This window comes from Pristiophorus japonicus, chromosome 4, assembly GCF_044704955.1.
Source record: "Pristiophorus japonicus isolate sPriJap1 chromosome 4, sPriJap1.hap1, whole genome shotgun sequence".
In the NCBI taxonomy this organism is placed as follows: domain Eukaryota; kingdom Metazoa; phylum Chordata; class Chondrichthyes; family Pristiophoridae; genus Pristiophorus; species Pristiophorus japonicus.
The window spans coordinates 13083726-13102478 of NC_091980.1; the positions used below are offsets into that span (position 1 = coordinate 13083726).

At 41.2% G+C, this 18753-nt stretch overlaps 1 protein-coding gene across 2 annotated transcripts; it reads left to right on the forward strand.

Annotated features, from left to right (window-relative positions):
* The first annotated feature begins 3892 nt into the window (after positions 1-3892).
* Positions 3893-14288, forward strand: LOC139262842 (protocadherin-10-like). 2 transcript variants are annotated; one of them, XR_011592984.1, is made up of 3 exons: positions 3893-6370; positions 9514-10807; positions 13955-14288. XR_011592984.1 is itself a non-coding variant. In XM_070878022.1 (2 exons), exons 1-2 carry the CDS (start codon positions 3905-3907, stop codon positions 9661-9663), a joined length of 2616 nt encoding a protein of 871 aa, XP_070734123.1. In that variant the 5' UTR covers positions 3893-3904; the 3' UTR covers positions 9664-14288. The 2 variants fall into 2 exon arrangements, 1 of the variants encoding a protein (XP_070734123.1); XM_070878022.1 differs by having other exon boundaries at positions 9514-14288.
* Positions 14289-18753: the final 4465 nt, after the last annotated feature.

Below are 18753 nucleotides of genomic sequence, written 5' to 3' on the forward strand. Positions count from 1 at the left end.
AAACTCTTCGAGTTCAAACAACGTTATTACATTTCCTCTTAGTCTTCTCTGCACTAACGAGAACAACCCCAGGTTCTAAACTTTATTGACATAACTGAAATCATTCAACCCTGGAACCATTCTAGGAAATATCTTCTGTACATTCTACAAAGCCTTAAGTCCTCTCTAAAGGAAAAGATACGCCAGCTGGAGCCGAACTAGTGTTTTATATAGGTTCAGCATAGATTTCTGGCTTTATACTCTTTGTCACTGTGTGTAAATTCTAGGATTCCACAAGCTATATTGTGTGAAATGTTAACATCCTGCCTCGTTCAAAGATTTGTGTACAAACACTCTCAGGTGTCTTCTTCCATCTGCTTTAAAATTGTACCATTTTGCATGTATTGTCTCTCCTCATTCAGTCTACCAACATATAACACCTCAGAATTTTCTGCATTGAACTTCATCTTCCAAATGCCCGGTCATTCAATTAGCCTGTCTACATACTCCTGAAGTCTATTACTATATTTTTCAGCATTTATTACACTTCCAAATTTTGCGTCATCTGAAAATTCTAAAATCATGTCCCGTATCCCCAATCCAAGTAATTAATTTATTTCAAAATCTGCACTGGTTAGCTATTGAACATTGGGCAAATCGACCGTTTACCTCCCTCCAGTAAGAAAAACAACCATTCACCTCAAACCTCAGTTTTTGAACACTTAGTCAATTGTATATGCATGCTGCTCCTGCGCCTTGTATTCCATGTGCTTTAACTTTTATGACAGCTTTAATATGTGAAACTTTATCAAACAACTTTTGGAATTACACATACACGACAACAACTGCACAACACACATCCACCCTCTCTGTTAAACCTTCAACAATATCTATCAATGTTGCCAAACACAGTTTGTCGTTAACAATTTTTTTCTGGCTATCTTTTATTATTCGATGCCAGTCCAAGCGGCTGTTAACATGCCCGGACTTATCTTTCTCAAAGATTTCCCACCACCGACATTAAACTGCCTGGCCTGCAGTTGCAAGGTTTTCTCCTATTTGGAACAAGTTTGTGACATTTGCAATCTTCCAGTTCTTTAACAACACTCCTGCTTCTAAGGAATATTGGAAGATTGAGAGCAGCACCTCCGCAATTTCTACCCTTATATTCCTGAGCAAACTAGGATGCATCCCATCTGGACCGGATGACATTTTTTATTCATTCACGGGATATGGTTGTTGCTGGCAAGGCTAACATTTATTGCCCACATTTATTGCCCTTCATTTATCCAATTCAAGTATGGCCAGCCTTTCTCGTATCTCATCTATATCTATTTTAACTCATCCAGCTTGCCGGCGACTTACCCGTTTACCAAAGCTTTGAAAAAGTTCTCTTACTTGCTAAACATGATGCAAAGTAGGAAGTTAGCACATCAACCACGCCGTCTGCCTCCACCAATAGAAGTCCACGTTTGGCCCAAATAGGTCCAGTGCTTCTGACACCTGAGTTATTTTTAATATGCCGACAGGCGTATGTATGCTCTTTTATATTATTCACCAATCGATCCTTGTACTGCCTCTTTGTCCGTTATTTCTTTTTCCAATTCTTCTCTGTACTTTTTTAATATTCAGTCTGGTTCTCCCTGTATTAACAAACTTATTGCTGTCATATTCCTCATTTTTCTGCTTGATTTATTATCTAACTCTTCCCTCATCCAGGAAGCTTTGGCATTCGTTGCCTTCCCTTTTCCCTTTTGGAAATATACCTCGACTGTATCCGAACCATCTATCTTTGGAGACAGCCCATTTCTCCATTGCATTTTTGCCCGCTCGCCTTTCAAACCAGTTTATCCATGCCAGATCCCTCCATAATTCGCGGAAATTAGCGGCTTCCCCAGTTAAGTATTGATGTTCTAAATTCTTCTTGTCCTTCTCCATAACTAATCTAAAGCGTACGATACTATATTCATTATATCCAGGATGCTCCCAGAATGTGACATTCTACACTTGACCCACTTCAGTCCCCATGACTAGATTCAGAAATGCCACCTTCCACATTGGACAGAAAACATACTGATCAAGAACGTTCTCCTGAACACACTTAAGAAATTCCTCGCCTTCTCTGCCGTTAACACAATCGTAGGCCTTTACAATATTGGGGTAGTAAAAGTCTCCCATTGTCAATACACAAAACTTCTTCCACCTGTCAGTAATTTCTTTGCAAATCTGCTCCTCTATTTCCTTACCATTATTTGCCGGCCTATGAAATGCACAACGTTGCATAATAGATTCTTCATTGTGGTTACATCCAAATAGATTCTGCCATTGACCCCTCAAGGATATTTTCTCTTTTTAATAATGTAATATTTTCCTTAATCAAAAATGCTATCGTTCCCCCCTATCTTTCCTGAATACTTTGTACCCAAGAATATTTAGCATTCAATCTTCCTTTTTGTAACCAGGACTCACTTTTCTATGCAAAACGCGAAACTGGCATTTTTTCCTCAGAATGTATAAATGGCAAAAAGGATGGATGAATTTTCACACGAGTAGAATATGTTCTAATTTTTTCGAGAGTAATTGTTAAATAACGTAAAAACGGTCTCAGAACGTCACAGTTGGAAATCACCCATGATCAGATATAGGTTTAATTGTAGGAATCAATACCATTGTGCCAAAACAGGGCGTAATCCAGCCTGTTAATTGAAAAAAACGCCACTAGAACTGGTCTTGGGATGGCCTGACGTTAAGTGTAAATATTCAGATCTTTAGCTGGTTTTAAATTCTTTATTCTATTATTTTCATATGGTTGTAGTGTAGGGTAACCATTGTTCTCAATTATAATCTTTATTAGTGGGGTATGCGTGTGATCTCAGAAAGTTTTCTTTTTTAGTGGAAATAGATATATTTTCTGAAATTTATATCTGTCAGAATTTGGAGACAACTGCTCATTAAATACTGCTATTCATGTTTGATCATTATTCCATGAAAATGTTAATTTTATTAACAGTTCGCGAGCACTTTGTTCTGATTAGGAATACTACAATACAGAAGACGTCTTCTGCTCCAGTTGACGTTCAGATTGAAATATACTTGTGGAAAATTAAAATAAATACACACAGTTAACTTATGTTATCGAAAGTATGGTGTTTTTGAATACCTTATAAAGCAGATAACATTGCACATTATCTTAGTTAGAGTTATAAATGAACGTTAAATTTAGTGCTGTTAGTTTTAATAACAAGAAAGATAAACGCTTCAAAAAAGTATCTCAATTAATTATCAACGCAAATTAAACATTTTTTTTCTGCAGAAGGAATTACGTTTTTTTCTAGTAGACCTGCCAGACATTAAATTAAGGATATGCACCCAGATTATATTTTTTTCAACAAGGAATTATGCGCAGAAGATCACAGTCAAATTGTAAGTTACAGGAGCCAGCAGCAGCGTCGCCGAATTAATAAAAAAGGAAAAAGAACAGCAACAACAATTAAAGTTGCACAACTTTAAATATGCAGAGCTATTCTGCCGGCCTTCAATCGGGGCATTGTTGCTTTAAGGGAATGTGCTGCGATTATTGGCCGAGTGTCTTTGTGTCGCTGTCCACAAATGAGGTGAAGATATGTGGTTGGAGATCTAGCATCGCTCTCCCTGCACCACACACTGCGCAGTATCGAGGAAAGGAGCAGCACTCGTCACTCCACGGTCTCCGTGCAGCTCCGAGAAAGGGTCGGCGAAACTATCAGGTATATGAACATATTTTTCGCGAAAATTTTGCCAAAGCAAAACGTTTCGGCGTCGCACGCAACACATAAGTCTTCATCTGCAAAACCAAAAAAATGAACAAATCATATATAAATACAGTAAATGCTGTACAATTACTCGGATAATCCGGCACTTAGATTTGCAGTACGTTCGTCCAGAAATGGCCTTCACGCTAAACCACAGTGTGTCGCAGTGGCACGTCCTTTATTTAATGCTGGTCTATGTCTCGGATTTAGTTTGTGGGAATAGTCGTTACTCAATTCCTGAAGAATTAGAGCTGGGTGCTGTTGTTGGAAACCTTGCTGAGGACCTGGGCTTAGATGCGAAGCAGCTTTCCATCCGCCGGTTTCGGATTGTATCGGATTACAAAAGGCAATATCTAGACGTCAATGTAAACACCGGGATGTTGTTCATAAAAGAGAAAATGGACAGGGAGCAGCTTTGTGAACAAAACCTCACGTGTGTGCTGAAGTTGGAGGCTGTGATGGAAAATCCATTTAACCTCTATCGCGTGGATGTTGAGGTCCTCGACATAAATGACAATCCACCCGTCTTCCGGAGAAATGAATTACATGTAGAAATCCCCGAATATTTGTCGGCTGGAGCGCGATTCCAAATCCAGAGCGCGCACGATCCGGACGTTGGAACCAACGGTGTGCGGACCTACCGACTGAGCGAAAGTGAGCACTTTATTTTAGAACTAAAAACAGGCAATAAGCAAACTGTCACCCCGGAATTAGTACTTCAACGATCTCTCGACCGAGAGCAGCAGGCAATTCATCAGTTAACACTGACTGCATTTGATGGTGGGAATCCTGAGAAATCCGGAACCAGCCAAATTATTATCAGTGTATCTGATGTGAACGATAATGCTCCGGTCTTTGAACAGACCCTGTATGAGATCATTACTGCAGAAAACGTGCCGAACGGTTCCTTAATAGCGAAGATAAAAGCCATTGACACAGATGAAGGCCTAAACGGTGAGATAATTTATTCTCTCAGCGACGAAACTCCAGAGAGAGTGGGTCGCCTGTTTAGGATAAACCCCCAAAATGGGGAAATCCGTGTCGCTGATATTGTGGACTTTGAAGAGGCAAATGCTTATGAAATGTCGGTAGAAGCTACTGACAGAGGTCCACATGCTGTGCCAGTACACTCTACCGTCTTGATAAAGATTATGGATGTTAATGATAACGCTCCTGAAATAACTGTAACTTCTAACTCCAGTACGATCCCAGAGGATTCTCCTTTAAAAACGGCAGTAGCTCTTTTAAAAATAACAGATCGGGATTCTGAAGAAAGGGGAAATGTTCACTGTTATATCGCTAAAAACATTCCCTTTAATCTTGACAACTCATTCAATAACTATTACACAGTAGTGGTTGCTGGTCACATAGACCGTGAAAATGTGCCTGAGTACAACATTACAATCACATGCAGAGATCGAGGCTCGCCTCCCCTATCTAAACACAAAACGATCCGAGTTCAAATCTCAGATGTAAATGATAACCCGCCGCGCTTTACGCAGCCTTCCTTCACCATGTATGTGACAGAGAATAACCGTATCGGTGCTTCTATTGGTTCCGTGTCAGCCTTTGATCCAGATTTCGGTGAAAATTCAAATCTGTCTTATTCCATTTTGGACAGCCCAATACATGGCTTGCCTGCGTCCACTTTCATCTCAATAAATTCAGCCAGTGGGGTGATGTTTGCTCACCGCTCGTTTGATTACGAACAACTGAAGCATTTTCAGCTTTCTGTGCAAGTAAAGGATGCTGGATCCCCTCCGCTCAGCTGCAATGTAACAGTCAATGTGATCATCGTAGATCAGAACGATAATGCCCCTGTGATCCTATCGCCTTTGGCAAATAGAGGTTCGGAAACAGAGGAGACAATGCCCCGATCCGCTGATCCGGGTTACTTAGTTGCTAGGATCACGGCCACTGATGCAGATTCTGGGCAGAACGCACACCTTTTCTATCAACTTCTTCAGCCTACTGAGGAAAGCCTGTTTACTGTATCCCCGGATACAGGTGACCTCTGGACCATTCGACGTTTTGCATTCAAAGATTCACCCAACCAAAAACTCGTAATCTTGGTCAGGGACAATGGAAAGCCATCTCTTTCATCCACAGTCCGCATCAATTTATCAGTGTTGGAGATTAATACTGAAAACGCATCAACTATCGGCAGGTTGGGTGATACCGAACCATGGACGTCCGATTTAAGACGTTATTTGATTATCTCCTTTGCTGCCATCTCGTTAGTTTTTCTAATGGCTATTATAGTCCTCGCAATTAAGGTCCACAAAGGCCGGAATGGACTGAATGATTGCAGTTGTTCTTGGCCCGCGGTGATGCAGAAGGATTCACGGCATGGAATGCATAAGGCTGGTGTGAATCTTCAGGCACCGCCACCACATTTCACAGGTGTCTACGAGAGCGACACCCTCCGTCAAGCGTTTCGTTACGAAGTGTGCCCCGATGCAACCATGAATGATTTGATGTTTCTAAAATTGGACGGCCCTGCTGCACCGATGATTAATATCAAGACGGGGTCCTGCATCCCGCAAGGAAATGAAAACACGCAGCATTCTGCAATTAAGGGAAGTATGGATGCGGCGGAGGTGAGACGTGTTTTCAAACGTTTCCGAATCCATGATCGTATTCATACTAATAACTAAACCTGGCACTATTGGTGATATTAATGAAAAGCTTCAGATTGTATTGTTCACATATAATCGCGACAACCAAAAATGTTTGCACAAATTAAATTAGGAAAGAACTTTAAACCTAAAACATTTTTTTATTTGCAAGAGTAGGACGCACTCAGGTGTTATCACTCTTTTAACATCAACGTATAAAATTTGATTAGTATACTTTTCATCGTTGTCATTTTAACGACTCTAGCCTTGCAGAGCCATTGTAATAAATACAACAAAATATTAATCACAGCAAAGGAAGTTCATTTGAAGCTGAATTTCTGCTTGCTGTCAAATAATTACGCAGCTCCTCCTTTGCATTGCAATGTCAAACATTCATACAATGACATAGCATAGACGGAGGCCATTCGGCCCAGCGCGCCGGCTCTTAAAAATAGCTATCCAATTAGTCCCGCTCGCTGGCTTTTTCCCCATAGAACTCTGCAATATTTCCCCTCAAGTATTTTTTAATTTCCTTTTGAAAGTTACTTTTGACTCCGCTTCCATCAACCTTTCAGGCAGTGCTTTCCAGATCTCAACAACTCGTTGTCTAATTTTGCTTTCCTCATATTGCCACTGGTTCTTTTGCCAATAATCTTAAATGTGTGTGGCCTGTTTCCTGACCCTTCTGCCACTGGAAGCAGTTGCTGCTTATTTACTCTATCAAAACCCTTCAAAATTTACACAAATTGTTAAATATTTGTCAGACAATTACTTCATATAAATGAAAATGTTTAGCACAGTATTTTATGTAAAGAGGCTTATGGAAAATCCTGATCTTACAGTTATACTTTGCTTTAAACATTGCACTCGATTATGTGGAAAACATACTAACAGCAACAATGGTCAGATTAATTTCTCCAGATGCAATTTATTCTATCGTAGGAAATGAGAGTTATGATGCAATGTACAGCACAACCCAATAACAAACAAGTAGTATAAGAAAGTCAACCGCCCATTATGCACATCCATTCCTATTTTCTGTCGGGTAATATTTCAAGTCTATTATATAAATACAATGTAAAATGTTCTTACCTCAGTGATGTTATAAACATCATCTCTTGAGGCTGTTGCCCTTACGTTTCTCGAATATATAACAACTAAATCACACAGAAGATCACAGTACAAAAACAGGTCATTTCAATTATCAAGTCTATGCTGATGCTTTCTCCACTGTGTCATTATAATCCCACACTCCAGGTCGCTCTCTATAACCTTTAATGTTCCAGGTTTGCAAGATAGTGGAAACTTTACTTCAACAACCGATTGCTACAGAGAATTCCATAACCTCACCATGCTCTTTACTTAAGTAGTTTCTAACTGCGTTTAAATTATTTCTTCCATTATCTTAAATGCGTGTGCTCTTGTTACGATATGGCATCCAATCTTAAATATCTTGATTAAATCACCCTCGCCACAATCTGCCCCACTCTAGGGCACGATAACCCCAACTAGTCTGATCCCTCTTCCGAACAACATCCAATAATCGGCAGTAGCATTCGAATGTAGCTCAGCCTCTTTCCAATTGTAATGGCTCTCTTTATACCCAACCTTAGATATACCATCATTTGTTTCTAATCAGTTGAATGATATTTCGCATACCACTGCAGTTGTCATCCAGGCAGTGAACTGTAATACTTGAAATTAAAATTGTGGTCTTTACCAGTGACAGCCAACTGGGTATTGCAGCATTCCATTAGCATTCAAGTATTGACGACTGCAGATCAAAGTCTGTTGTTAATGCCCTGATTAAAGATGTACTGGCACTATATTATTTGTCTTAATAGCACAATTTTGGATGAATTAGTTCACTCATCAAGTTGAGGGATGGCGATACTGGAAAAATGGTGATGTTTCCATTTTGGCCCCAGTATATTACGCATTCCAAGTTCAGCTATATTGCAGCCAAATGCAAAATGCATCTTTCTTCACTTTGCCACGACAAAAAATTCATACATTCAATCCGAAAAGTATAAGCACTATGATAACATTCCTCATATAAATCTGTTGTAGACGAGTGCAGCTCAAGGTTTAACCTGTGCATTATCCAAATGGGTTAACAATTGGTGTTGCAATAGATGATGTTGGTAAGTGAGGAAAAAAATCTGCTTGGGAAACATGAATCAATGATGTTACATTGGGAGCTTACCTGAAACGCATGTTTTTCCAAAAAGTATGACACTGCATTAATATCCTTCTCCACAGCTTGTGAAACTGTGGAGAACGATACTAATGCAGTGTTATTGCATTTGCTGAGAACGTAAATCCTTGTGAGTAGATTACTGAAGAAAATAGAATAATATTATGGAGAGGACTTTACGTCAAATGATCAGCTGGCTTGAAAGTGGCAGGTTGATTTTGATATAGATAAATGTAAGACACTGTGTATTTAAAAACAAAAAAAGTTAAAACCGTGTTTAGCTATAATGGATCCAATATTAAACAACATCCAACATCTGTCACCCAGCCGCCCTCCCGCCTGCCCGCCTGCCACCTGCTTTGCTGCAAAAGTAGTAGAGGAAATGTTGTGTCTCGACTGTCAACCTAATCATGATCTGCTGAATCAGCAGTGCATGATCGTATACTGGAGCACTATATTTTGTGCAATGAATATGATATGGCAATTGATACCAGGAGGTCATTGTCCATATGAATATATAAAAGGTCAGTACCACAGAAGGTAAGAGGGTCAAATCCCATTGAACATTAACACAACCAGTTACAGTTCCATGCCGAATAATGAACAGTTGCTGTGCTGAATGGCCTGCACCATTTATGAAACAGGTTTCCAACAACTAGAAAATATTTCAGGCAATAAAATATTGTTAAGTAGAAATGCAAGATGCAATTAATTACTATGTCCATTGCAATTTTAGGTACATTTTGAAGCCAAATAGTGACGAAGATAAAATAATTAAATATGCTTTAGTGCAACGTTTCCCATGCCAATCTAATTATGCACTAATAAGTGTGAATACAACCCGTGTTATTCGCACAGTAATGTTACCTGAATAGGTGTCTATGCTAAATTAAATATCTAAAGCTTGGTTTCTCGTTTCTCTTTTCAGATATATGGAAACCGGCAGTGGGATTTGGAGCAATCTTCAATTGATAGTTGCTCTCCAGGACAATACGGGGTAGGGATGGTCACTGCGGTTAAAAGCGAGGTGGAACCTGACCCCAGAAGACTCGTGGAGATACATTCACATGCCTTATAGGAGCTCTGAATGGCTACATAACGGATCGAAGTTCTGACTTTTCTATTAATGTGGAGAGCACGTTGAAGGAAGTGTCTATGTGTTCTGCACACTCTGCCCAATTTAACTGAGTAACATTACACAAGTACCCAACTCGATATTTTTAAAGATACTACAACTCAGTACAGTCCAATTGCATGTTTTCCAAATGAGCCACTTCAGAATTATCCCATATATAGTTATATATATAGACATCAATCAGAGGCATTACCCATAATATGAGTTTGCAGATACCTAGCCTTCTCCAAAATCCTTTGGCATGTTGAGGGGGAAGAATGTCACCTGCCTAATTTACCTGATATGCCTCATATTCTGATAGTACGAGTCATTTTAAATATTTAATGCATTTCAGGACACGATTGTCTCTAACTCCAAAATAATTGATAGATTTCCCAGTTCTCCGCTAGAAGATTCTGCATTTACCGTGTTGGAATATAACTCTAATTTCCGGTGAATACTTCAACCTCTAGTTCTGATCAATGCGTGCAGAAGTAGTTTTGGATGCATGGAACAACAGCTGAAAGGAGACGATGGCTGAACATAGAAACATAGTAACATAGAAAATAGGTGCAGGAGTAAGCCATTCGGCCCTTCGAGACTTCACCGCCATTCAATAAGATCATGGCTGATAATTGCTTCAGTATCCCTTTCCTGCTTTCTCTCCATACCCCTTGATCCCCTTAACCGTAAGGGCCATATCTAACTCCCTCTTGAATATATCCAGTGAACTGGCATCAACAACTCTCTGTGGCACGAAATTCCACAGGTTAACAACTCTCTGAGTGAAGAAGTTTCTCCTCATCGCAGTCCTAAATGGCCTAGCCCTTAACCTAAGATTATGCCCCCTGGTTCTGGACTTTCCCAACATCGGGAACATTCTTCCCGCATCTATCCTGTGGAGTCCCGTCAGAAACTTAAATGTTTCTATGAGATCCCCTCTCATTCTTCTAAACTCCAGTGAATAAAGGCCCAATTGATCCAGTCTCTCCTCATATGACAGTCCAGCCATCCCTGGAATCAGTCTGTTGAACCTTCGCTGCACTCCCTCAATAGCAAGAACGTCCTTCCTCAGATTAGGAGACCAAGACTGAACACAATATTCCAGGTGAGGCCTCACTAAGGCCCTGTACAGCTGCATTAATACCTCCCTGCTTCTATATTCAAATCCTCTCGCTATGAAGGCCAACATACCATTTGCCTTCTTTACCGCCTGCTGTACCTGCGTGCCCACTCTCAGTGACTGATGAACCATGATACCCAGGTCTCGTTGCACCTCCCCTTTTCCTAGTCTGCTGCCATTCAGATAATATTCTGCCTTCGTGATTTTGCCCCCAAAATGGATAACTTCACATTTATCCACATTATACTGCATTTACCATGTATTTGCCCACTCACCTAACCTGTCCAGGTCACCCTGCAGCCTCTTAGCGTACTCCTCACAGCTCACACCGCCACCCAGTTTAGTGTCATCCACAAACTTGCAGATATTACACTCTATTCCTTCATCTAAATCGTTAATGTACATTGTAAAGAGCTGGGGTCTAGCACTGAGCCCTGCGGCACTCCACTAGTCACTGCCTGCCATTCTGAAAAGGAACCGTTTATCCTGACTCCTTGTCCTGTCTGCCAACCAGTTCCCTATTCATGACAGTATATAACCCCCAATTCCATGTGCTTTGATGTTGCACACCAATCTCGTGTGTGGGACATTGTCTAAAGCCTTTTGAAAGTACAAATACACCACATTCACTGGTTCTCCCTTGACCACTCCGCTAGTTACATCCTCAAAAAATTCCAGAAGATTCGTCAAGCATGATTTCCCTTTCATAAATCCATGCTGACTTGGTCCGATCCTGTCACTGCTTTACAAATGCGCTGCTATTTCATCCTTAATGATTGATTCCAAAATTTTTCCCACTATTGATGTCAGGCTAACCGGTCTATAATTAGCCGTTTTCTCTCTCCCTCCTTTTTAAAAAAGTGGTGTTATATTAGCTACTGTCCAGTCCATAGGAACTGATCCAGAGTCGATTGACTGTTGGAAAATGATCACCAATGCATCCACTATTTCTCGGGCCACTTCTGTGAGTACTCTGGGATGCAGACTATAAGGCCCCGGGGATTTATCGGCCTTCAATCCCATCAATTTCCCGAACACAATTTCCCACCTAATAAGGATGTCCTTCAGTTCCTGCTTCTCACCAGATCCACTGTCTCCCTAGTACATCCGGAAGGTTATTTGTATCTTCCTTCGTAAAGACAGAACCGAAGTATTGGTTCAATTGGTCTGCCATTTCTTTGTTCCCCATTATAAATTCACCTGAATCCAGCTACAAGGGACCTATGTTTGTCTTTACTAATCTTTTTCAATTCACATATTTATAGAAACTTTTGCAATCAGTTTTTATGTTCCCTGCAAGCTTCCTCTCATACTCTATTCCCCCCTCCTAATTAAACCCTTCGTTCTCCTATGCTGAATTCTAAATTTCTACCAGTCCTCAGGTTTGTTGCTTTTTCTAGCCAATTTATATGCCTCTTCCTTGGCTTTAACACTAGCCTCAATTTTCTTTGTTTCCCATGGTTGAGCCAGCTTCCCAGTTTCATTTTTACTCCAGACAGGGATGTACAATTGTTGAAGTTCATCCATATGTTCTTTAAAGGTTTGCCACTGCTTATCCACCGGCAACCCTTTGAGTATCCTTTGCCAGTCTATTCTAGCCAATTTACACCTCATACCATCGAAGTTACCATTCCCTAAGTTCAGGTTCTTGGTTTCCGAGTTAACTTTGTCACTGTCTATCTTACTAAGGAATTCTACCATATTATGCTCCATCCTCCCCAAGGGGCCTCGCACAACAAGATTGCTAATTAGTCCCTTCACATTACACATCACCCAGTCTAGGATGGCCAGCTCCCTGGTTGGTACCTTGACATATTGCTCCAGAAAACCATCCCTAATACAATCCAGGAATTCCTCCTCCACCACATTCCTGGCAGTTAGGCTGGCCCAATCAATATGTAGATTAAAATCACTCTTGATTCATGCTGTTCCTTAATTGCACACATCCTTTATTTCTTGTTTGATGTTGTCCCCAACCTCACTACTACTGTTTTGTGGTCTATACACAACTCCCACCAGCGTTTTCTGACCGTTAAAATTCCGCAGCTCCACGCATGCCGATTCAACATCATCCAGGCTAATGTCCTTCATTACAATTGCATTGATTTCTTCTTTAACCAGTAACACCACCCACCTCCTTTTCCCTTCTGTCTATCCTTCCTAAATGCGGAATACCCTTGGATGTTGAGTTCCGATCCTTGGTCACCCTGGACCCATGTCTCCATGATGCCAATCACATCGTATCTGTTAACTGCTATCTGCGCAGTTAATTCATCCATCTTATTCCGAATATTCCTCGCATTGAGGCACAGAGCCTTCAGGCTTGTTTTTCTAACACACTTTGCCCCTTTAGAATTTTGCTGTCATGTGGCCCTTTTTGTTTTTTGCCTTGGGTTTCTCTGCCCTCCACTTCTACTATTCTTCTTTCTATATTTTGTTTCTGACTCCATTTTACGTGCCTCAGTCTCCTTGCATAGGTTCCCATCCCCCTGACATATTAGTTTAACTCCTCCTCAACAGCACTAGCAAACTCGCGCCCTAGGACACTGGTTCCGGTCCTGCATATGTGCAGACCATCTGGTCTGTACTGGTCCCACCTCCCCTGAACCAGTTCCAACGTCCCTGGAATTTGAATCCCTCCCGTCTGCACCATTCCTCAAGCCACGTATTCATCTTAGCTATTCTGCGATTCCTACTCTCACCAGCATGTGGCATTGGTAGCAATCCTGAGATTACTACTTTTGAGGTCCTACTTTTTAATTTAACTCCTGGCTCCCTAAATTCATCTTGTAGGACCTCATCCTTTTTCTTACCTATGTCATTGGTACCTATATGCACCACTACAACTGGCTGTTCACCCTCCCTTTTCAGAATGTCCTGCACCCGCTCCAAGACATCCTTGACCCTTGCACCAGGGAGGCAACATACCATCCTGGAGTCTCGGTTGCGGCCGCAGAAACGTCTGTCTATTCGCTTTAAAATAGAATCCCCTATCACTTTTGCTCTCCCACTTTTTTTCCTGCCCTCCTGTGCAGCAGAGCCAGCCATGGTGCCATGAACTTGGCTGCTGCTGCCCTCCCCTGTTGAGTCATCCCCCTCAACAGTACTCAAAGCGGTGTATCTGTTTTGCAGGGGGACAGAACCAGAGAATGGAGAGTTGCAGACATACTTTGGAAGAGACTTTCAGATCCAAAGGGAAGGGCAACAGTGGACTATTAGGAAAGAATGTTGACTGCATTGGAGACTTCAAAGGCTGCTATCGTCCTGCTTGTGCACTCAAATTCGTTTTTGTTTGGAGCAATTTTAAGCTTTTAAGTGGGTTGTGTTAGGTCCGTTAAGCTTTCTATGTTACTTTACTCAATATCATGATCTATGTGTAGGAGCCTTTCTAAGGCGCAATTAGCACTGACTCTGTTCTGAAAAGTACATCTTGATGTTCATGAATCTGCTTTACTTAAATAAACAATTCTGGTTCAAAAAAAGTAGGTCTTCTCGTATCCTCATGCGCTCAATTAAAGGCTGGGAACAGGATATTAAAGCACGTTAAATTTTATTTCAATTCTTGAACGTACGTTAAAATACGGGATGCATTTCGATGAGGCAATGCATTTAATTGTGGTTAATTTGAAAATCGCAATATATCACCATTTAATTGCCTAAAATGACAAACTCCAAATTTGTGACATATAACCCACATTCTTCAAGTAAGAATCTAACTATAAGTACATATGAAATGGATAAAAGTAAATCTAAAAAGTACATAGCATTTGCTGGCCCATAATGCGTTGCACTGTAAGTTATACCACTGCTCTTTTATCTCAGGGATCTGCGCTGGAAACCAAAGTCACCGAAAGACGGTTACTCTATCTCTCGATTAATTGAATTGAGCTTGAAAGAATTTCAGCTCAATTTAGCATAGGTACTCCATGCCTCTCATAAAATTGCTCATGATTATACAAAAATGATACTAAATTTACCGTGATAATAAATCACAGTAATAAATGCCAAAAGGTTCGTTGTTTTCGTAAATGATGGAAACATTATTTCACACAGGTCTAATAATATAACATATATTTATCTAACTAAAACCTTTTTCGGTCGGTGCCACTTGGACTTCAGGAAGTGACAATGGGCACCGCAATAAGAAGACAGTAAGGGTTTTATTGATACAAAAAAATTAAAGACAGATTTGAGGTCTAATTGAGCAGATCTACAGTTGAAGATATATCGTGGTGAATGAAAGGTCAAAGGCTAGATGGTTGGGCGTTTGAAAGCATATCTGTAAGTGAATTGGGGAACACTGCATTTCAAGAGCAAATGCAAAAGGGTGGTATTTGGAAGGGTGAATGGGGAATATACGTTTGAGGGATACAAGGAATTGATTAGCTTTGACCTTGTCTGCGATTGAGACAGTGAGAATAGAGATGCCACTTGAGATGGCAAGGTTGATTGATGGTAATGAATGTGGGTGAGAGATTTTCAATTAAGGGAAGGCAGGACGACAATAAATACAAAGGAGCGAGAGCTAGGTGAGCTGCAGTGAAGCTTCCAATCATCGGGGATGAGGAGTCACAGTGCATAGGCTGAGCGAGGAGAGGCGTGAGGGCATCTCAGTGATAAATTTGGAATAGGGCTTGGGTGACCACTGGAGAAGGACGATTTTAAACAACAGAAAATAGCGGTGGAACAAGATGAAGTACTTAAATGAGCAGAATGCACCGAAGGAACAGAATGAGATAAGAATGTGAAATGTGGTTAATAGGTCTACACAACCACTGCAATAGTTTGGGCAGCTTAGGTGGAATAGGCAGGTCAGAGGATCCGGGGAGGGGAGCTAGAACGTCACCAATGATTTCTATCAAGGGCATGATGATAATGCAATCATCCACAATACGATACAACGGATAACAAAGGTCTTCTTCCAAGAGAACAGACATTGTGGAGGGAGTTCGGGAGACGGCTGTAAATTGTTGATTTTCAGGTAGATCATCGGTGGGAAAGGTGAGAAAGATACGATGTAGGTTGGCAAGATTAGCTCAGTCAGAACACTGGCCAGGAAGGTTGGCAAGACTGGAACATTTTGTATTGGATTTGCTGATGATAAGTAGATGTCAATGAATGCGTTGGTTGGAACTTCAGCAAATGCAGAGGGAGGCATCGAGCGTTTACCCTTCTACAAGAGGGATTTCATTCATTAATCATACCGTGGCATGTTTTATGAAATCAGCTGGTACTACAGAAGTAACTGAGAATTGGGATACTCGAGGCCTATGACGACAACATCACAATCATCGAATGTGGAATGTGGTCTCCTCGTCTCTTCACTCATAAAATCATATTGGCTAGGTTTGTAGCAATAATGAAAACTTGCCAAGATTTCAGCAGACTTTATTGACAGTCCAGGTGAAAGGGAAAACATTATCAGTGCGTTCAGCTTCATATTGAGAGCGTTGGACCCTGATTCGGTTCGAAAAGCTCTTCTGACCTACGCAGCTATGGACATACTCAAAGTACTGCAGCCTGCATTCGCATTTACTTTACTTAAATATGTCAAAATTTACGCATAACGTTCTTTTGATAAGGAGCATCTTAAAGTGTTCTGATTTCGGGTCATCATTCGGCAACCACGCGACTGTTAACATAATTGTTCAGGAGCAGAACAATAATGCGCTGTGACCTTATCACACTTGTTAAAGAAAGGTGGTGGCTAAAGTTGGAAAAACGCTGGAATCGTTATCATGCTAAATATATGCCAAGGAACAGGACAAATCTTTAATCTCCTGGCATTTCTCAACAATCAGGGAGCGCCTGGTGTTCTATTGCCCAGATTGATGTTCGGGAGTGAGTTATGCCGTAGTTCTCCCGCCGACCTGCCGTAACATTAGCCAGTTTGGATTAAATTTAAGTCCTCGCTTGCAGCCCTTGCTGACGATACCTGTAAGCTACTGCGTGACTTAATTAACTCTTGCCGAATCAGTGAAGACAGAGTCATACAACTGGTCATGCACTATATATCTACTTATATCTAAAATCACAAGTTAATGATAAATTCGGCTTTACAAACACTTAATTTAGAAAAGTGGTGAATGTTATCTGCCAGTTTGAATCGCCATTTTTAATGGAGAGAATGGTTTTTCAAAATGAGTAGTGTAGATTACCCAGACAATTTACTTTATCAATGTAAATGTGTATAATTGAAGCTGCTAAACATTAGTAGCGATCCCACAATCAACAGATCAGATCAAAGCTCTTTAGTCCTGCCATATCCAGTCGTGAAAGGTTTTGGATAATTAAACAACAAATGGATGGAGATGGCTACATGAATATCCCCATCCTCAATGATAGCGGAGCCCAGCACACTAGTGCAAAAAACATGACTGAAGCTTTCACAACCATCATCAGCCAGAAGTGGCGAGTGATGATACAGGACAGTTCCCTCCGCTCAACCATCTTCAGCTCCTTCGTCAAAGATATTGCCTCCATCATAAGGTCAGAATCGGATGTTCGCTATGGATTGAACATTGTTCAGTTACATTCACTATTCCTCAGTAAATGAAGCAGCCCATGCCCGTATGCAGCAAGACCGGGACGATACTAAGGTTTGGATAAACAACAAGTAATATTCGCACCACACAAATGGCAGGCAATGACCATCTCCAACAAGGGAGAGCCCAACCAGCGACTGCCACACCATCCAGGTCCTAGGGGTCAATATTGACCAGAAAATTAACTGGGGCCAGCCATGTAAATATTGTGGCAAAAGGAGCAAGTCCGAGGCTGGGTATTCTGTCTCACCTCCTAATTCCCCAAAATATTTCCACTATCTAGAAGGTGGACGTCAGCAGTATGTTGGAATAATCTCCATTTGCCTGGATGAGTGCAGCTCCAAAGCACTCAAGAAGCGAGACACCATTTAGATTTAAGCAACCCGCTTCACTGGCACTTCCTCCACGTGATTAAACCGTCACTCCCTTCACCACCAGCTCATCATGGCTGCAGTGTGTACCATCTACAGGATGCACTGCAACATGCAAATGCTTCTTCGGTAGCACCTCCCAATCCTTCGAACTCTACCACCTAGAAGGACAACGGGAGCAGGCGCATGGAAACATGATCACCTCTAAATCACACAGCATCCTGAATTGGAAATAGATCGCCGATCCTTCATCACTGGGTCAAAATACTGAACTCCCTCCCGAATACTTTCACCACATTGTCTGCAGCGGTTGAAGAAAGCAGCTCACCACCATCTTCTCAGGGGAAGTTAGGAATGCGCAACAAATCCTGGCCTTGCTAGCGTCGCCGGCATCATAGGAACAAATAGAAGTAAGAAACGAGCGTGCGATCATTGCATTTGTTGGAGTTACGATAAAATCCCCTGTTAGCTAAGAATCAACAGCTTTGGATCGCCACTCTACTAGGTGTATTATACTGTGGGTACTGTTATCTAACAATGTTTTGGAGCTCAAACGACCTCTTCTTTGTGTATGGTTTTATATAATAATCCTCCAACCTTCATTGGAAAGTAGATATTAGCTTCGGGCGTGTTGAGTCGATGTCCACTTCTTCAACTGCATTCATAACACCTGTGTTAATGAAACATTCCGTGCTCGACTACAGCAGCACGTGGACAACGTCCACGCTTGAGCAGATAACATTTAAGCTGCATAAATGGTAGGCAATGCCCATATTCAAGAAGGCATACCCAACCAACATACTCCGAATTTTAGTGGTACGATTATCTCTAATCGCCAGCCGATCATCATCTTAACTAAAGCTTAACTTTAATACTTATATGTAGGTTACTAGTGCAGAGCAAAGGCTCCAGACTCTGTGCTGAGCGGCTAACTTGCAGAGCCTGCAATTATACAACATCTAAAATGCTCATCACCCATCTGGAGGGGTGCCAGCGCAACAATATCCACAGGTAT

What these genes read in the sequence shown, in the direction of transcription:
- LOC139262842 (XM_070878022.1), top strand. Translation starts at nt 3,905, where the DNA reads ATGGCCTTCACGCTAAACCACAGTGTGTCGCAGTGGCACGTCCTTTAT. An exon ending in GAAGTATGGATGCGGCGGAG is followed by an intron (nt 6,371 to 9,513) that starts GTGAGACGTGTT and finishes TTCTCTTTTCAG; the next exon opens with ATATATGGAAACCGGCAGTG.